Source organism: Oncorhynchus mykiss, chromosome 24 (genome assembly GCF_013265735.2).
Source record: "Oncorhynchus mykiss isolate Arlee chromosome 24, USDA_OmykA_1.1, whole genome shotgun sequence".
NCBI classification, from domain to species: Eukaryota; Metazoa; Chordata; class Actinopteri; order Salmoniformes; family Salmonidae; genus Oncorhynchus; species Oncorhynchus mykiss.
Window position 1 is genome coordinate 16,802,422 of NC_048588.1, and position 19,801 is coordinate 16,822,222.

A 19,801-nucleotide genomic window follows, 5' to 3' on the forward strand; every position below is an offset into this window, starting at 1 on the left:
TTTAACTCCATTCTATCAAGGCTACAGAGCTGAAAACAACGATGCAAAATTTCATTAGATATTTAGTAAGTCAAGCAAACATTAACCAAGTAACTCCTCTCACTGAATCTTGTTTTTCGTGTACTTTGAAAGTGTGTATGTTATTATATATGAGCTCATTGTAGTCTCGAGTCAACCAATTTACTGAAGAAAATAAGGTTATTGGAAAGTGTTTTAATTGACAGACTAATGCCGTTGACAAACAAACTTATACCAGACTTGACTCTCACGTTGATTTACAAAATTATGTTTATAAATTGCATGAGAACTAGGCTATACTCAACTGTTTCTCCGATTTTTCCGGAAACCAAGGAGTGGCATCATTCTCTCACATCTTAGGTCAATGCTTTCCCTTCTGATTACTCATGGGTTGAGAACCAAGATGGTAAAAGTAACAACAACCCCTTCCTCTACCTTATCCACAGCTTCCTACTCACCAGTCAGTTTCTTGATTTGTCATTAATTTGCAGAGGACAGAGGGGTAATGACCTGTGTACATAGTCATTGAATGCTAGTCACTTTAATGTTTACATAGTTTTACCCACTATGGTTGTACTGTATTCTAGTCATGGCTCATCATACTACTGCTGTATACATATTTTATGTTAATATACTGTCAATAATAGCAATACACACGATATATATTTATTTTCCGGACTCTGACATCGCCTGTCCTTATATTAATGTGTATTATTAGGTATTACTGCACTGTTGGAGCTAGGAACATAAGTGTTTCACTACACCCGTGAGAGCATCTGCAAAATATGTGTAAGCGACCAATACTATTTGATTTAGGAGTTTCAACACTCTGTACTCTGCACTTAAAGGGAGGTTTTAAGTATGTAATGGGTTTTTAAAGGACCATCCTCGGATGCATGTAGAGAAGGACTTATTCCTAGCTCTGGGCAGGGGTTGATCTCTGGAATGGGTTTGTAAAGGACCATTCTTCTCATGTACTTGTAGAGTGGAATTAGACAGTGCTGGCTTTGTATTTGATGTACTCAGTTTGACCTTTTGAATCCTACTCTGGGTGTGTGACTGGGCAAGGTTGAACCAATCCTTCTGGGGTTTGTCCGAACCAATCCTTCTGGGGTTTGTCCGAACCAATCTAGTCCTCCTGGGGTTTTATGGGTTGTTCTTGTATTTGGGAGGAGAGCACTTAATGGACTGCAACTTCTCAGGGCTCCTGAACTTTGAACTCTGACTGCAATTTGTCACTAATGAGTGTAGTGGAAAGGCCTGAGGTGGTGGTTAAAAACTAATGATGGTGTTGTTTACACTGATGACAGTGCTAGGGTGTGCACTAATACAACCCTGGTCTTGAACATTTTATTTTTACTAACTTAAATCGGCCATGTTCAGGTCGATTTACAAAACATTTCACAAAAGTAGTGCAGTGGGCCTTTAATAGTCCTGTATTAGCGACCCGATAGCCGTCTGGAGCATGTGGGCAACCCCCACCCACACTCGAAGAACGATATCGCAGCACCCCTAAACTACTTCCCGCGGCTATGATCTGCTATTTATTTGAGACTCTTATTTAAGACTGGGGTGGCTTTCAGTGTCTCTGATGATCTGGCCTCTGCTGTGCTGGGGAGAGCAGAGCTGTTGCTTGTTCCTGGCTATGAAGAAAATATGTCCAATGCCTGTGTTCACTGTGAAATCATGTTCCATGTATGTTATGGCATTAGCCTCTTTTGGATGATGCACAGGCAGAGAGCGTTATTGTGACTGACAGACACACTGTTATGCTATACTTTGAGACTTTCGCTTTTGTCAATATTTTTGACTACAGTCAGCTATACCCTCCCGTTACTCAGGTAAACTACCACAGCTTGGGCCCAATCCATTGTATGACCTCTATCTCCCACACTTCTGAAAGGTTCTCAGAACAACCCAATTGGATATGGTGGTCGAAGGGAAGAAGACAACATTGTGTAGCTAACTTGCTGTAATGGCCAGACTTGGCATGGCCCTGCTCCACCCCTTATCAACGTAAAGGATTGCTGTAAAAGCTCTCTTGTGTCTGACGGGTTCTAACACTGATGTTACCATGGCAACTGGACAACCCCCCCCCCCCTCCCCCCTAGTATCTACACATTGAAACACGTGCTGTTGGGGGGGGGGGGGGGGGGGGGGGGGTGATTCTCCAATCTGATTGGATGAAGATAGGTGAGGTCGTTGCTAGAACTCAGGGATTCAACCCCCTCTTTTCCTTTGTCTCTCTGGCTTGTCCAGATTGTCGTCTTTTCTCCCCCACTCTGAGACGATATTGCGTATTCCTTGTTCTTTCAACACAATGTGAGCTCATTCTCAAAGGACAGCACGTGGACTTTTATGTTAAGAGTATCAGTACTGAACTGTTCTAACAGACAAGTCTCTCTCTTTCTCTCCGTGCTCTCAGTAGATGTGGAGATATCACAGAAGGAAGTTTCCCAGAAAAACAATTCTGCTTCTGCTCTAAGTTTCACATACTCTTCTTTACAGTATGTAGCCCTACACATACTACAGTCGTTGCATATGGGTCTCCAGTAAGGAGATTTAGTTTGGGGAATTACAGAAGCTTGTAATATCCCAACAGAATATATCCCTTTTTACATTGGAACTATGCCAGTATGAATGGGATGGGGCTAGTGGCATAAAACCTGCTTTTACTTGGACACACTGACCTTGGAATATACCCCACTCCCTATTCAAAAAATATATACAATAATCTCACAAACTGAGTGCAGCACAGATTTTACCACACACACTGTCAGTCAGTTCTCCTGTCATACTACAGACTAGAGGTCGACCGATTAATCGGAATGGACGATTTTCAACTTTTAATAACAATCCGTAATCGGCATTTTTAGACACCGATCATGGCCAATTACATTGCATACACTACATACACTCCACGGAGACTGCGTGGCAGGCTGACTACCTGTTATGCGAGTGCAGCAAGGAGCCACGGTAAGGTGCTAGCTAGCATAAACTTATCTTATTAAAAGCAATCAATCTTAACATAATCACTAGTTAATTACACATGGTTGATATTACTAGTTTATCTAGCTTGTTAATTTATCATTGAATCATAGCCTACTTCGCCAAACGGGTGATTTAACAAGCGCATTCGCAAAAAAGCACTGTCGTTGCACCAATGTGTACCTAACCATAAACATCAACGCCTTTCTTAAAATCAATACACAAGTGTATATACAGTGCCTTGCGAAAGTATTCGGCCCCCTTGAACTTTGCGACCTTTTGCCACATTTCAGGCTTCAAACATAAAGATATAAAACTGTATTTTTTTGTGAAGAATCAACAACAAGTGGGACACAATCATGAAGTGGAATGACATTTATTGGATATTTCAAACTTTTTTAACAAATCAAAAACTGAAAAATTGGGCGTGCAAAATTATTCAGCCCCTTTACTTTCAGTGCAGCAAACTCTCTCCAGAAGTTCAGTGAGGATCTCTGAATGATCCAATGTTGACCTAAATGACTAATGATGATAAATACAATCCACCTGTGTGTAATCAAGTCTCTGTATAAATGCACCTGCACTGTGATAGTCTCAGAGGTCCGTTAAAAGCGCAGAGAGCATCATGAAGAACAAGGAACACACCAGGCAGGTCCGAGATACTGTTGTGAAGAAGTTTTTAAAGCCGGATTTGGATACAAAAAGATTTCCCAAGCTTTAAACATCCCAAGGAGCACTGTGCAAGCGATAATATTGAAATGGAAGGAGTATCAGACCACTGCAAATCTACCAAGACCTGGCCGTCCCTCTAAACTTTCAGCTCATACAAGGAGAAGACTGATCAGAGATGCAGCCAAGAGGCCCATGATCACTCTGGATGAACTTGCAGAGATCTACAGCTGAGGTGGGAGACTCTATCCATAGGACAACAATCAGTCGTATATTGCACAAATCTGGCCTTTATGGAAGAGTGGCAAGAAGAAAGCCATTTCTTAAAGATATCCATAAAAAGTGTCATTTAAAGTTTGCCACAAGCCACCTGGGAGACACACCAAACATGTGGAAGAAGGTGCTCTGGTCAGATGAAACCAAAATTGAACTTTTTGGCAACAATGCAAAACGTTATGTTTGGCGTAAAAGCAACACAGCTGAACACACCATCCCCACTGTCAAACATGGTGGTGGCAGCATCATGGTTTGGGCCTGCTTTTCTTCAGCAGGGACAGGGAAGATGGTTAAAATTGATGGGAAGATGGATGGGCCAAATACAGGACCATTCTGGAAGAAAACCTGATGGAGTCTGCAAAAGACCTGAGACTGGGACGGAGATTTCTCTTCCAACAAGACAATGATCCAAAACATAAAGCAAAATCTACAATGGAATGGTTCAAAAATAAACATATCCAGGTGTTAGAAGGGCCAAGTCAAAGTCCAGACCTGAATCCAATCGAGAATCTGTGAAAAGAACTGAAAACTGCTGTTCACAAATGCTCTCCATCCAACCTCACTGAGCTCGAGCTGTTTTGCAAGGAGGAATGGGAAAAAATGTCAGTCTCTCGATGTGCAAAACTGATAGAGACATACCCCAAGCGACTTACAGCTGTAATCGCAGCAAAAGGTGGCGCTACAAAGTATTAACTTAAGGGGGCTGAATAATTTTGCACGCCCAATTTTTCAGTTTTTGATTTGTTAAAGTTTGAAATATCCGATAAATGTCATTCCACTTAATGATTGTGTCCCACTTGTTGTTGATTCTTCACAAAAAAATACAGTTTTATATCTTTATGTTTGAAGCCTGAAATGTGGCAAAAGGTTGCAAAGTTCAAGGGGGCCGAATACTTTCGCAAGGCACTGTATTTTTTAAACATGCATATTTAGTTAATAATGCCTGCTAACATGAATTTATTTTAACTAGGGAAGTTGTCACTTCTCTTGCATTCATTGCATGCAGCGTCAGGGTATATGCGACAGTTTGTGCCGCCTGGCTCGTTGCGATCTAATTTGCCAGAATTTTACGTAATTATGATATACATTGCACAACCTTCAATGTTAACAGGGATATTTAGACTTATGGATGCCACCCGTTAAATAAAATACGGAACGGTTTCGTCGTTCACTGAAAGAATAAACGTTTTATTTTCGAAATGCTAGTTTCCGGACTATGTTAATGACCTAAGGCTCGTATTTCTGTGTGTTATTATGTTATAATTAAGTCTATTATTTGATAGAACAGTCTGACTGAGTGGTGGTAGGCAGCAGCAGGCTCGTAAGCATTCATTCAAACGGCACTTTCGTGCGATTGCCAGCAGCTCTTCGTAATGCTTCAAGCATTGAGCTGTTTATGACTTCAAGCCTATAAACTCCTGAGATTAGGCTGGTGTAACCAATGTGAAATGGCTGGCTAGTTAGTGGGGTGCACGCTAATAGTGTTTCAAACTCGTCACTCGCTCTGAGACTTGGAGTAATTGTTCCCCTTGCTCTGCAAGGGCCACGGCTTTTGTGGAGCGATGGGTAACGATGCTTCGAGGGTGGCTGTCGTTGTGTTCCTGGTTGGAGCCCAGGTAGGGGCGAGGAGAGGGACGGAAGCTATACTGTTACACTGGTAATACTAAAGTGCCTATAAGAACATCCAATAGTCAAAGGTATATGAAATACAAATGGTATAGAGAGAAATAGTCCTATAATTCCTATAATGACCTCAACCTAAAACTTCTTACCTGGGAATATTGAAGACTCATGTTAAAAGGAACCACCAGCTTTCATCTGTTCTGAGCAAGGAACTTAAACGTTAGCTTTCTTACATGGCAAATATTGCACTTTTACTTTCTTCTCCGACACTTTGTTTTTGCATTATTTAAGCTAAATTGAGGCTAAATTTATTTTTATTGATGTGTTATATTAAGTTAAAATAAGTGTTCATTCAGTAGTGTTGTAATTGTCATTATTACAAATAAATACATTTTTAAAAATCGTCCGATTTAATCTGTATCTTTTTTTTGATCCTCGAATAATCGGTATCTGTTTTTGGTCGACCTCTACTCCAGACCTGTGTGAATCAACTCGTTTAAAGAATAAACAGCATTGAGTTTGTCATGTAGCCAGGCAACCAGCCAGCACCAAGAAGCGCAACGTAATGAGGACTTGGAAATGGCACCTATTTTCTATATAGTGCACTACAGGATTCCCTCAAAGACAAGCTCTGTTTAGTATAATGTCAATTATTGTAACTAGTTTCACTGTTCTGGCAGGCAAGGCATTGCGGCTGCATTATACGGCTCTTATAAGCTGGCAGAGTTCCAGGAGGCAGGATGAGGTCTATGCCTACAGGTCTGGTATGAACGTATGTCAGTGTCTGGCATCCTATTTCAATTCAGACCATACACCGGCAATGTAAGCTGTGAACACTGCTAGCTAGGTGAATGGCTGGCTGAATTCTTCCAGCTATTCTAGTTTTCCTCCCTCCCCTCTTTTTTGTTTTATTGATTTGTAGTGTTCGTTGATGAGTGAACCCGGCTGTCAAACTCACTAGAGGGAGATTAGTCAGAGAACGCTAGAAATGTTGTGAAATGTTTCTGCTGGTACTTAACCTTGCTGCTCTAACTGTTAGCATGCTCTGTCCTCTAACCATGCCGTCTTTCTCTCCCCACAGAGGAGAATGAGCTGCGGGAGAAGCTTCGCCTCGAACCGCTATCTGACCACAAACGCAATGATGTCACTACCTACTCCTCCCCCATCCAGATGAACTATGTGACCCGAGCAGAAGACTCCTGCCCCTACTCAGAGCGCTGCCCCGCCTTTGTCCCGCCCCCGCTGCCGCCCCCCTCCATGACTGTCATCCCTATCCCCACGATGACCTCCAACCACACAGGTCTGCCCCCCACCGTCCCAACCCCCTCTTCCCCCCAGGCTGGGGCAGCACCCCACCTGTCCTCCCCCAGGAGGGACCCTCACTCTCCAGGGCAGGGCCACCAGGGACAGGGTGTGCTTTTGGCTCTCTCTCCTCAGGTGACGACAGACCACTCCCACCACTTGTCTTTGGCTCAATCTGGAAACCACAAGCAGAATCATCACCACCATCACCTTCCACAGATTGTTTCCCCTCAATCTGGAACCCATAAACTGCTGCAGAAGCAACAACAGCAGAAGTCTCCCCAGCTGGTGCAACCTGGCTCCATCGTCTCAGCCTCCCAGCTGCATTCCTTACTCCCCCAGCCAGGGCCCCCCCAGACTCCGTGTGGAGGCCAGACCAGCCCTGTTGGGGGCCGAGGCAGCCCCCCTGACCTGGACGGGAAGAAGAGGCCTGGAGGGTAAGTGGCTATTTAGTTATTTATAGGAGAGGATGGTTTGAACTTTGTTTGGATTTTTTCCTCCATTTGCCTTTTAGTTTTACTTTGTCTTCAACTGTGCCTGTGATTGTCAGTCACTTGTTGAGTGGTAAGGCACAAACGGTATCGGAAGAATCACGAACCATAAAAAGTCACTGCACTGAAGGATTCTTGGACTAAATGATTCTTGGCTTATGTACTTCATAATGGGTATGTCCTGATTGGACAATTGTGCAATAATCAGATCCAATTAGCTCCCTGTGCATATTATACAGTATATTGTTGAAGTAAAGTAGAAGATGATGGAGTACTTTATATTTGTTGGTTGATTTTGATTCTTGTTCTGTGAGTCTCATCGTCTTGCCCATTCTGGACACCCAATCTTATAATGTGCTCCGATCTGTGCTTTTACAGGGCAGGGACAAGAGAAGTACATAACAAGCTTGAGAAAAACAGGTGGGTGCATCTCTCTCCCATGGTCGCCTTTATTAAACAAAGAGGGACTTTGCACAGGACAGTTTAAGGTTGAGATTAGGTGTGCACTTTTATTTTTATATATTTTTTAAATGTATAATTGAACCTTTTTATTTAACTAGGTAAGTCAGGTTAAGAACATTCTTATTTACAATGACGGCCTACCCTGGCCAAACCCGCACAACGCTAGGCCAATTGTGTGCCGCCCTATGGGACTCCCAATCACGGCTGGATGTGATACAGCCTTGATTCGACGGGGACTGTAGTGATGCCTCTTGCACTGAGATACAGTGCCTTAGACCACTGCGCACCTCGGGAGCCCACTTATTGCCCACGTCTTTTTTTCAACCGAGTTGCTTGCTTGCTTCTCTGTCCTGTTCTAAGAACAACGTATTCTCCCATTTATTCACTTATGGCTAATCTATAGCTATTGCATTTGTCAGACGATAATTGACATCTTGGACTTGTTAATGGCTTTGAATGTTCTGCTTATTCTGCTAGTACTTCCATGTACTGTAATAGTAGGGTTATAATGCCCAGAACGGGACTAAGCAGGGGAGTTGTTGCCGTACCCCTGCCTGTATCCTTTATCAGAGATGTTTTACCAGGAAACAGAAACCTGTTCAATGTGTCATGTTACTAGGAATGATTTATAAATCCCAAATGGTAGATTGGTTTGCAGCATTTTTGTTCTTTTTGAATCTGAATATGTGAAATGACGTCTCGTCCTGCCTCTTCCTCTCACTAAAAGGCTCTTCTCTCTGCCTTCATCCCTCCATCCCTTACACTCAGACGTGCTCACCTGAAAGAGTGCTTTGACACCCTGAAGAAAAACATCCCCAATGCAGACGAGAAGAAGACCTCTAACCTCAGTGTCCTGAGGAGCGCCCTCCGATATATACAGGTAAGCAACCTAGAAGAACTGCATGGCTGAGCAAAGGAGAAACTACTACTGAGTTGTTGAATTCAGTGTCGATTTTCACAATTGAATTTACTGTGGCTTTTCTAGTTTTCCAATGTTGATTGTTTCCCTGTCAAGGGGAGCAGGGTCAGTTTTCTGTGAAGCTTTGTTTGAAGAAGCTTTTTTCCAGTAACGAAGTTGGAGTTTTATACTTGTGGATAATTTAATATAAGTGTTGTTGGCAGACCGTGTACTGCAGGGGTAGGCAACTAGATTTGGGGCAGAAGGTAGCCTAGTGGTTAGAGCATTATACTAGTAACCGGAAGGTTGCTAGATTGAATCCCAGAGCTGACATGGTAAAAATCTGTTGTTCTGCCCCTGAACAAAGCAGTTAACCCACTGTTCCTATGCCGTCATTGTAAATAAGAATTTGTTCCTTACTGACTTGCCTAGTTAAATAAAGTTTAAAAAATGTTTAAAGTCAGCCGCAGACCGATCAGGGGCCAGAACATGATTATAATAATTTGTACACTGCGAATTGACTAAGACCAAGTGAGATTTGTATTTGAAAATAACAATTTCATACCTTGATTACATTGCGTTTCCTTTTTTTATTTGTGAGAATACTTGGTGAACAGTGACAAATTAGTTTTTTTAAATTGCAGAATTTCTAGTGATTTACATTTTTGGTTTGTTTTTTTGACCAACTTTTTATTTAGTTTTGTCATTTTCTTTTAACATTTGAATATATTTTTTTACAGGCACAACATTTTTGGGGGGACAAAAAACTAAAATACTTTGGGGGGGGGGACAAAATAAATCACTCGCGGGTTGGTTTTGGACTGCGGGCTGCCTGTTGCCGACCCCTGGTGTACTGTCTGGTGGTGTTGCTAGGAACTGTCTAAGCACTGAACTTTTCTGTTGCTTCTTCAGTGTGAACTGATGGTGTATATTCCACCACATCTACAGGTGGTTTCTTGTGTGGGCAAACTGTCTGTTACAAAATGGCAATTAATTTAAAATGAACTAAAGATGATAACAATCCTTATTTTGTGTTAGTGCCAGTAGGCTGAAATTGGAGCTGCTTTGTATATCCTAGGGTCCTTGGTGTTCTTGGCAACGTCATTAAGTCTGGTCTGGTTAGTCCAGGGGAGGGAAGGAAGTTTCTAGTCTCAAGCAGAAAGCTAAACTGTCTGGATATGCTCTGTTGCCTTTTGGGTATAGGCGGAACAGAGTCTCCAATGAAAATGTACAAAGAGTTCATTAAAACCTTTTTGAAAGATTGATTAAAGATAATCTTAATAAAAAGCTTTATAAAACCTAATCTCATGTGATTAAAACCTTTTTTAATGGACTTTTGTGGTTGAAACAGGAATGACTGTAATTGTGGTTCAATGAGTCATGATGTGTGATACTGGCAGGGAGTATATCGAAAGCTGTGTGCAAGCAGATGACCGGTGTACAAAGGTCTTCGACTGAGCTACTTTAACTCAGGAGTGATGTGATCGAGTTCCTGTTGCTATGTTTGCTGTGTGTGTGCTTGTTTAATATGCACACACACTACTTTCCTGTGCACCCCCACCTCTGGTGCTGGTGAGGATCTGATCTTGTATGTTGGTGGCAGCGGTGGGGTTTTCCTCCCTGGGAGGTGCATGGGGGGGGGGCTAGGGAGGGCTATGAGAGACTAGGAGAGAGGGAAACTAGGGCAGTGTGGGTGTACAGAGAACTCATGTCACCCAATCTCCCTCCTCCCCCTGCCTCCCTCTCTGTGTGATGAGGGAACGCTGACGTGTTAGTGTGGCGTGTTCGACTAGCAGACTGACCCAGCACCCCCCCCCCCCCCCCCCCTCGACAGCCAAGCTGGATTTAGGATGTATTTAAAGCACGTACTGGCCAGGAAACAAACAAACAACTACAGATATATTCCACTCTTGATGTATTTACACTAGCATGGTCCTCCACTTTTAGGAATTTAACATACGCTTATTTAGTGAAGAGGGAAATCAGGATTTTTATTTCATTTAAGATTTTCAGTACATTGTAATATATTTCCATCTTAATAATGCACTTTTGCAGGACTGAATACTGGTATAAAAAAAATATCTTGAATAGTGTATGTTGTAAACTCCCACCAGTCTTCGAAGTTATAATAAGTATGCGACACAGGCCTACGTGTGCATAGTTGCTTCATGTTGCTATAAAACCATCTCATCCTCCGGTCTTCCCTTTTACTGATCAGTTTACTGTAAGAGGCTCCTTCTCAGTACTACTGTCTATGGAGCTCAGACTGAGCAGCGTTTCCTGATAGACAAGCTCAGTACACACACACCCACTAGCCTATAGCAGGCCTCTCTCCTTGGTAACAGTTGACTAGTAGTAGAAGTCGTGCTGAGTCACGCAGTTCTCGTCCCTAATTGTTATTGGTTGCACTCCAATAGTGGTGGGTTAGGGGAGAGCAAGGGAGGGGTAGAAAGAAGAGTAGAGCGAGGGAAGAGATGGGAGGGGTGTTTTAAAAGTCCGGTGCAGGGCAGGCACGTGTTTCCCGACTGCACGCGCCTCTCTCTCCCTACATGCCCCCTCTTGATCCCCTCTTCCATTTTTTTTGTTACTTTAGGTTGGGGGCAAAGGGTGGGGCAGTCTACTAATGTGACCAATGAGCACCACACCAGAGTTTGAATAAGAGGATTTGGGCAGAGGATTACTTTTCGTTTGATTCATCTTTGGACAGTGATGCTGGCAGCCCTTCAGTCGCTGCAGCTAGCAGCATTACACTCAAAGTTACAAAATAATAGACATTTCAAATCTCATATGTGTGTGATATACACTGCTCAAAAAAATAAAGGGAACACTAAAATAACACATCCTAGATCTGAATGAATGAAATATTCTTATTAAATACGTTTCTTTACATAGTTGAATGTGCTGACAACAAAATCACACAACAATTATCAATGGAAATCAAATTTATCAACCCATGGAGGTCTGGATTTGGAGTCACACTCAAAATTAAAGTGGAAAACCACACTACAGGCTGATCCAACTTTGATGTAATGTCCTTAAAACAAGTCAAAATGAGGCTCAGTAGTGTGTGTGGCCTCCACGTGCTTGTATGACCTCCCTACAACGCCTGGGCATGCTCCTGATGAGGTGGCGGATGGTCTCCTGAGGGATCTCCTCCCAGACCTGGACTAAAGCATCCGCCAACTCCTGGATAGTCTGTGGTGCAACGTGGCGTTGGTGGATGGAGCGAGACATGATGTCCCAGATGTGCTCAATTGGATTCAGGTCTGGGGAATGGGCGGGCCAGTCCATAGCATCAGTGCCTTCCTCTTGCAGGAACTGCTGACACTCCAGCCACATGAGGTCTAGCATTGTCTTGCATTAGGAGGAACCCAGGGCCAACCGCACCAGCATATGGTCTCACAAGGGGTCTGAGGATCTCATCTCGGTACCTAATGGCAGTCAGGCTACCTCTGGTGAGCACATGGAGGGCTGTGCGGCCCCCCCCAAAGAAATGCCGCCCCACACCACGACTGACCCACCGCCAAACCGGTCATGCTGGAGGATGTTGCAGGCAGCAGAACGTTCTCCACGGCGTTTCCAGACTCTGTCACATGTGCTCAGTGTGAACCTGCTTTCATCTGTGAAGAGCCAGTGTCGAATTTGCCAATCTTGGTGTTCTCTGGCAAATGCTAAACGTCCTGCACGGTGTTGGTCTGTAAGCACAACCCCCACCTGTGGACGTCGGGCCCTCCTACCACCCTCATGGAGTCTGTTTCTGACCGTTTGAGGAGACACATGCACATTTGTGGCCTGCTAGAGGTCATTTTGCAGGGCTCTGGCAGTGCGCCTCCTTGCACAAAGGCAGAGGTAGCGGTCCTGCTGCTGGGTTGTTGCCCTCCTACGGCCTCCTCCACGTCTCCTGATGTACTGGCCTGTCTCTTGGTAGTGCCTCCATGCTCTGGACACTACGCTGACAGACACAGCAAACCTTCTTGCCACAGCTCGCATTGATGTGCCATCCTGAATGAGCTGCACTACCTGAGCCACTTGTGTGGGTTGTAGACTCCGTCTCATGCTACCACTAGAGTGAAAGCACCGCCAACATTCAAAAGTGACCACATCAGCCAGGAAGCATAGGAACTGTTGTCTATTCCATTTGCACAACAGCATGTGAAATTTATTGTCAATCAGTGTTGCTTCCTAAGTGGACAGTTTGATTTCACAGAAGTGTGATTGACTTGGAGTTACATTGTGTTGTTTAAGTGTTCCCTTTATTTTTTTGAGCAGTGTATATACACATACACACACACACACACACACACACACAGTGTTGTAGCGATGTGCAAATAGTTAAAGTACAAAAGGGAAAATTAATAAACGTAAATATGGGTTGTGTTTACAATGGTGTTTGTTCTTCATTGGTTGCCCTTTTCTTGTGGCAACAGGTCACTTCCTTTTAGGTGGTTGTAGAAATATATATTTTTTTCTGGATTTTGATAATTAGCTGGTATCTGCCTAATTCTGCTCTGCATGCAATATTTCGTGTTTTACATTGTACACAGGATATTTTAGCAGAATTCTGCATGCAGTCTTAATTTGGCGTTTGTCCCATTTTGTGAAATCTTTGTTGGTGAGCGGACCCCAGACTTCACAACGATGAAGGGCAATGGGTTCTATAACTTTAAGCACCAGCTGTCAGAGCAGCTCACAGATTACTGCACCTGTACATAGCCCGTCTATAATTTAGCCCAAACAACTACCACCCCTACTGTAGTTATTTTGTTCCTTTGCACCCCATTATTTCTCTCTACCTTGCACATTCTTCCACTGCAAATCTACCATTCCAGTGTTTATTTATTATTTTATTTTTTTACTTGCTATATTGTATTTACTTCGCCACCATGGCCATTTTTTTGCCCTTATCTCACCTCATTTGCTCACATTGTATATTGTATATTGTACATTGTATTTTGTCTTACTGAGATTTACTGTCAGGGCCCAGGTCTGTCAGGGCCCAGGTCTGGCTGAATCTATGCAGAACATCTCTAGGTGCTTCCTTGGTTTGTGACAGAGGCACCAGATCATCAGAAAACAGTAGACATTTGACTTTGGATTCTAGTAGGGTGAGGCCGGGTGCTGCAGACTTCTTGTGCCCTCACCAATTCGTTGATATTTTTGTTGAAGAGGGTGTGGCTTAAGCTGCATGGCCCTGTGGAAAGAAATGTGTGTTTCTTGCCAATTTAACTGCACACTTGTTGTTTGTGTACATGGATTTTATAATGTCGTATGTTCTCCCCCCCCCCCCCCCCCCCAACACCACTTTCCATCAATTTGTATAGCAGACCCTCATGCCAAATTGAGTCAAAGGCTTCTTTTTTTTAAATCAACAAAGCATGAGAAGTCTTTGCCTTTGCCTTTGTTTTGGTTTGTTTATTTGTCAATTAGGGTGTGCAGGGTGAATACGTGGTCTGTCATACGGTACTTTGGTAAAAAGCCAATTTGACATTTGCTCAGTACGTTGTTTTCACTGAGGAAATGTATGAGTCTGCTGTTAATGATAATGCATAGGATTTTCCCAAGGTTGTTGTTGACGCATATCCCTACCTTGCCCTTTGTGCTGTTGTCTGTGCCCAATAATGTTTGTACCATGTTTTGTGCTGCTACCATGTTGTGTTGCTACCATGTTATTGTCATGTTGTGTTGCTGCCATGCTATGTTGTCTTAGCTCTCTCTCTATGTAGTGTTGTGGTGTCTCTTGTGATGTGTGTTTGGTCCTATATTTTTTAGTTTTTTTATCCCAACCTCCGTCCCCGCAGGAGGACCTTTTGGTAGGCCATCATTGTAAATAAGAATTTGTTCTTAGCTGACATGCCTAGTTAAACTTTTTATTTATTTTGTCTGTCATCTTTGTTTGAGCAACATGGCCTCCTGGGTAGGAGTGCTGATCTAGGATCAGTTTTGCCTTTTAGATCATAATGAATTCAATTATTTTGGTTAGGAGCGACCTGATACTAGATCAGCACTCCTACTCTGAGACTCTTTATGAATGGAAACTCTGATCATGTTATCTCCAGGCCCGGTCTCTTATCAGAGCATGCCTCTTCTCTTGTTTTCCACCGAGGTTACTGTCACTGCGAGGTTACTTCTCGCCAACAGCCACTCTGCTGAGAAGTCAAGTCACACTTCCTTGTTTCATTTCTTCCTCCTTTCATAGAAGTGACTGAGTAAGCTAGAGACCAAACCGACAAGGAACTTTCATTTAAGGCTGAACTTGCATTTAAGGCTGCCTGCTTGCAAGCAGATTTTTACTTTCCTTGCTTGTCGGTTTGAGCTGTTTTTCTCAAGACATTTTCTCCTACAGTAGTTAGTTGTCCTTTGTTAGGCTGTATTAGTTACTTTACTACTTTATGACTTCTTAAGATGTGGTCTGTAACATGGAATGTTTTTCTGATCTAATTGCTGCTGTTTGATATAATACGTTTTAAAATGGCTGTGTGTGAGAGATGGCTAGGGAGAAAGGGAGAATGGCTGTGTGAGAGATGGCTAGGGAGAAAGGGAGAATGGCTGTGTGAGATGGCTAGGGAGAAAGGGAGAATGGCTGTGTGAGAGATGGCTAGGGAGAAAGGGAGAATGGCTGTGTGTGAGATGGCTAGGGAGAAAGGGAGAATGGCTGTGTGTGAGATGGCTAGGGAGAAAGGGAGAATGGCTGTGTGTGAGAGATGGCTAGGGAGAAAGGGAGAATGGCTGTGTGTGAGAGATGGCTAGGGAGAAAGGGAGAATGGCTGTGTGTGAGAGATGGCTAGGGAGAAAGGGAGAATGGCTGTGTGAGAGATGGCTCTGGAGAAAGGGATAATGGCTGTGTGAGAGATGGCTAGGGAGAAAGGGAGAATGTCTGTGTGAGAGATGGCTAGGGAGAAAGGGAGAATGGCTGTGTGAGAGATGGCTAGGGAGAAAGGGAGAATGGCTAGGGAGAAAGGGAGAATGGCTGTGTGTGAGAGATGGCTAGGGAGAAAGGGAGAATGGCTGTGTGTGAGAGATGGCTAGGGAGAAAGGGAGAATGGCTGTGTGTGAGAGATGGCTAGGGAGAAAGGGAGAATGGCTGTGTGTGAGAGATGGCTAGGGAGAAAGGGAGAATGGCTGTGTGTGAGAGATGGCTAGGGAGAAAGGGAGAATGGCTGTGTGAGAGATGGCTCTGGAGAAAGGGAGAATGGCTGTGTGAGATGGCTAGGGAGAAAGGGAGAATGTCTGTGTGAGAGAGATGGCTAGGGAGAAAGGGAGAATGGCTGTGTGAGAGATGGCTAGGGAGAAAGGGAGAATGGCTAGGGAGAAAGGGAGAATGGCTGTGTGAGAGATGGCTAGGGAGAAAGGGAGAATGGTGTGTGAGAGATGGCTAGGGAGAATGGCTGTGTGTGAGAGATGGCTAGGGAGAATGGCTGTGTGTGAGAGATGGCTAGGGAGAATGGCTGTGTGTGAGAGATGGCTAGGGAGAATGGCTGTGTGAGAGATGGCTAGGGAGAATGGCTGTGTGTGAGAGATGGCTAGGGAGAATGGCTGTGTGTGAGAGATGGCTAGGGAGAATGGCTGTGTGTGTGAGATGGCTGTGTGTGTGAGATGGCTAGGGAGAATGGCTGTGTGTGTGAGATGGCTAGGGAGAATGGCTGTGTGTGAGAGATGGCTAGGGAGAATGGCTGTGTGTGAGAGATGGCTAGGGAGAATGGCTGTGTGTGAGAGATGGCTAGGGAGAAAGGGAGAATGGCTGTGTGTGAGATGGCTAGGGAGAAAGGGAGAATGGCTGTGTGTGAGATGGCTAGGGAGAATGGCTGTGTGTGAGAGATGGCTAGGGAGAATGGCTGTGTGTGAGAGATGGCTAGGGAGAATGGCTGTGTGTGAGAGATGGCTAGGGAGAATGGCTGTGTGTGAGAGATGGCTAGGGAGAATGGCTGTGTGTGAGAGATGGCTAGGGAGAAAGGGAGAATGGCTGTGTGTGAGATGGCTAGGGAGAATGGCTGTGTGTGAGAGATGGCTAGGGAGAATGGCTGTGTGTGAGAGATGGCTAGGGAGAATGGCTGTGTGTGAGAGATGGCTAGGGAGAATGGCTGTGTGTGAGAGATGGCTAGGGAGAATGGCTGTGTGTGAGAGATGGCTAGGGAGAATGGCTGTGTGTGAGAGATGGCTAGGGAGAATGGCTGTGTGTGAGAGATGGCTAGGGAGAATGGCTGTGTGTGTGAGATGGCTAGGGAGAATGGCTGTGTGTGTGAGATGGCTAGGGAGAATGGCTGTGTGTGTGAGATGGCTAGGGAGAATGGCTGTGTGTGTGAGATGGCTAGGGAGAATGGCTGTGTGTGAGAGATGGCTAGGGAGAATGGCTGTGTGTGAGAGATGGCTAGGGAGAATGGCTGTGTGTGAGAGATGGCTAGGGAGAAAGGGAGAATGGCTGTGTGTGAGAGATGGCTAGGGAGAATGGCTGTGTGTGAGAGATGGCTAGGGAGAAAGGGAGAATGGCTGTGTGTGAGAGATGGCTAGGGAGAAAGGGAGACTGGCTATGTACACCATGCTGGAACTCTTAAACCCTGGATTGCTCAACACTGGGACTCCTCCCGCTCTTCTTTCAGCCCTCCCTCCAGCCTGCCTCACACTGCTCATAGGGCCGCATGAGCAAGAGAGCACATGGCTAGCCTGAGCTTTGTAACATCACCCCCCCCAGCCACAGCTCAGTGCTAAAGCTAGCTATCTATCTCCTCTCCTGGAACTGCCGGGGAGGGAGACTTAGCTAGCTGCTAACTGGAGGGGAGGGTGGAAGGTGGGGAGGGAAAGAGAGGGAGGGGACATGCACAGACAGCCGTAAACACCAGGCTCATTTTACCCAGCCTATTAGATTTCATTGGCGACAGAAGGACTCTGACGGAACCTGTTTGGGAAGAAGAGCTGTGCTGTTGGAGGGGAAATGTGCAGTTCCATGTGGTGGGGAAAGCTGCTCATGTCAGATCATATCAATATAATACAAAGTACTTGATGTTGCAAATATGAGCATTTCTCTGTTTTAAGAGTAGATCATGATTTTAGAGTTTTTTTTTCACGGGCAGAGATTAACTTGGAAAAGGAACTAAGTCCAATTCTTTGAATGAACGAATTTGACATTTTCGAATTCATTCAGTCTAGATTGAGACAAAATTGTTTTCTATTGAGATGAAATCACAGGTTTTGAATTGTTAGTGTTTTATTTTCTTCTTTGATTCCAGGCCTTGTTTAAGGATTTATGTCATCAAAAGAGGCCTATAAAATACTGTGGGTCACCTAATTGTTCAGTTCTGATTCTCAATGACACGTCCTTTCAAAGCAGCTCCAGATCCTATCTCATCTCGTTGGGAGGGTCAGACGTTGTGTTTTTGGGTCAGGGCCCCCTGCGAGGGTGTGAGCTTTGTCCCAAGCTGCAATAAGGAAGGGAATGTTACTTGTTTTGAACTATTGTCATTGCAGTGTTGAAACAGCATCTTGGTCAGGTTTGAACCATCACTTTTTCAAGAGCAACAAAATGTTTCTGCTCTTTTCAATTTTAAGAAAACATACTCTTCCTTTATCCAGACTGTCGCAGCAGGATTACATGTTGTTGTGCCATTTCCTTCAGCCCTGTTTGTATTAAGTAACCTTGACTCACACTGTCACAGCTTGCATATAACAGATGTTAGAAAAGTGAGTTTGCTGTTCAGTTCCACACAGCCGGTAATGGCCACTCCATCCTCTGCCAACCGCTAAGAATTGAGGAGTCGAGATGACAGAGTTGCTGTTTTGTATTGTTCACAGTGCTCTCGTTCTAGCAAAGCACAGTGCCAGTCAGAAAGATTGGAAAGGATTTTGATAGTGGCCTTTCGTCCTTAGCAACTCTTCCTCATAGTGACTGGCAACAATGCATCAAGATTATATAATTCATTACATGACAAGGACTATCAAATTAGGCTATTTTACCACCCAGCTTTAACACAGAAACACGCACACAGCGCTTGCGTACACACACCCAAAAGTAGTTATTTGGGGCTATTTCCAATAAAATGCTACTTTTTTTGTTTTCAATTCCAATTTGGGACCCAGTGAGAAGATAACAACAAAGGTTTACAGTTAATGACAATCACAGCAAACGCTAGTCAAAAGACCAGTGTCCCCAAGCCTAATTAGCTAGTGCCGTGCACTGAAGGAGTGGCTTTTCCGTAACGTGGTTGGCTGCTTGCCTGTCACGCTAGCTAGTTTAGGCTAGCGTAGCGCAATCTGTCTCGGCAGTGCTGCAAAAGTGAGTCATTGAGTACAGCCTGGCTGTGGGGCCATGTGCTCAGCACCTGCATTGTATGTCACGCCGCTTGAGTGGTGTTTACACACACACGGCCCGGTCCTGCTCTGCGTCCTGCTCTACTTTATTTCACGCAGACAGAGGCCCCACTACTCCTCTGAGGAAAGAAGGGGGAAGGGAGGGAGTCATGTCTGTCACGTGCGAATGAAACAAAAGCTAATTGTAACCCTGTCTCCCCCTCTTCCCTTGGCGTAGTATGGACGGCGTTGTCGTAGCTGCAGGGCTCTTTCTTTCTGTGTTTAAGGATGGTAGGGACTTAGTAGTGGGTGGATCAATACAGGCTGATACTGAAGAGGTGCTGCCATGCTTTCTCTGGGTTCTTGTCATGCGTTCTGTAGTGTCCATCTGCGGTTCTTGGCCTGTTTATCAGGTACACCGTTTTTATCTAGTCTCACCCTAGCTGTTGCTGTGTGTTCTATGTTCTTGAATGGGGGAGAGGGGCAGCTATCCTTGCTGTCTAGACTGTGATAGTAGTACAGATTGCCTCGCAGAGTGTTTGCCTATCTTCAAGGACAGTATAGAACAGCTGTACCGATGGAAACTACAGCTAGTATAGCAAGCAGATAGAGGTGTGTTAATGTCTAGACGCAGATAGCTACTAGATGGCATAGTGACTGCGGTGGGGCCATAGTCGTTGTATCAGAGTGAGTTCAGTGGGTCTGGGTGTTTTTGTAGGGCAGTGAGTAGTACATACAGCATCTCTCTCCCTCTCTGTCTGAGTCATAGCACTAGGCATGTACAGCTGTGGCCCAC

General features: G+C 44.5%; 1 protein-coding gene across 2 annotated transcripts in view; it reads left to right on the top strand.

The window, feature by feature from the left end:
* Nucleotides 1-19,801, top strand: part of LOC110503874 (max-binding protein MNT) — a 31,819-nt gene that overhangs the window by 2,686 nt on the left and 9,332 nt on the right. The window contains exons 2-4 of one of the 2 annotated variants that reach the window (XM_021582444.2): nt 6,656-7,313; nt 7,746-7,787; nt 8,598-8,709. In XM_021582444.2, coding sequence (XP_021438119.2) covers nt 6,656-7,313; nt 7,746-7,787; nt 8,598-8,709 — 812 coding nt within the window. The remainder of the gene's footprint in view (nt 1-6,655; nt 7,314-7,745; nt 7,788-8,597; nt 8,710-19,801) is intronic. The other variant, XM_036961591.1, reaches the window with a different exon arrangement.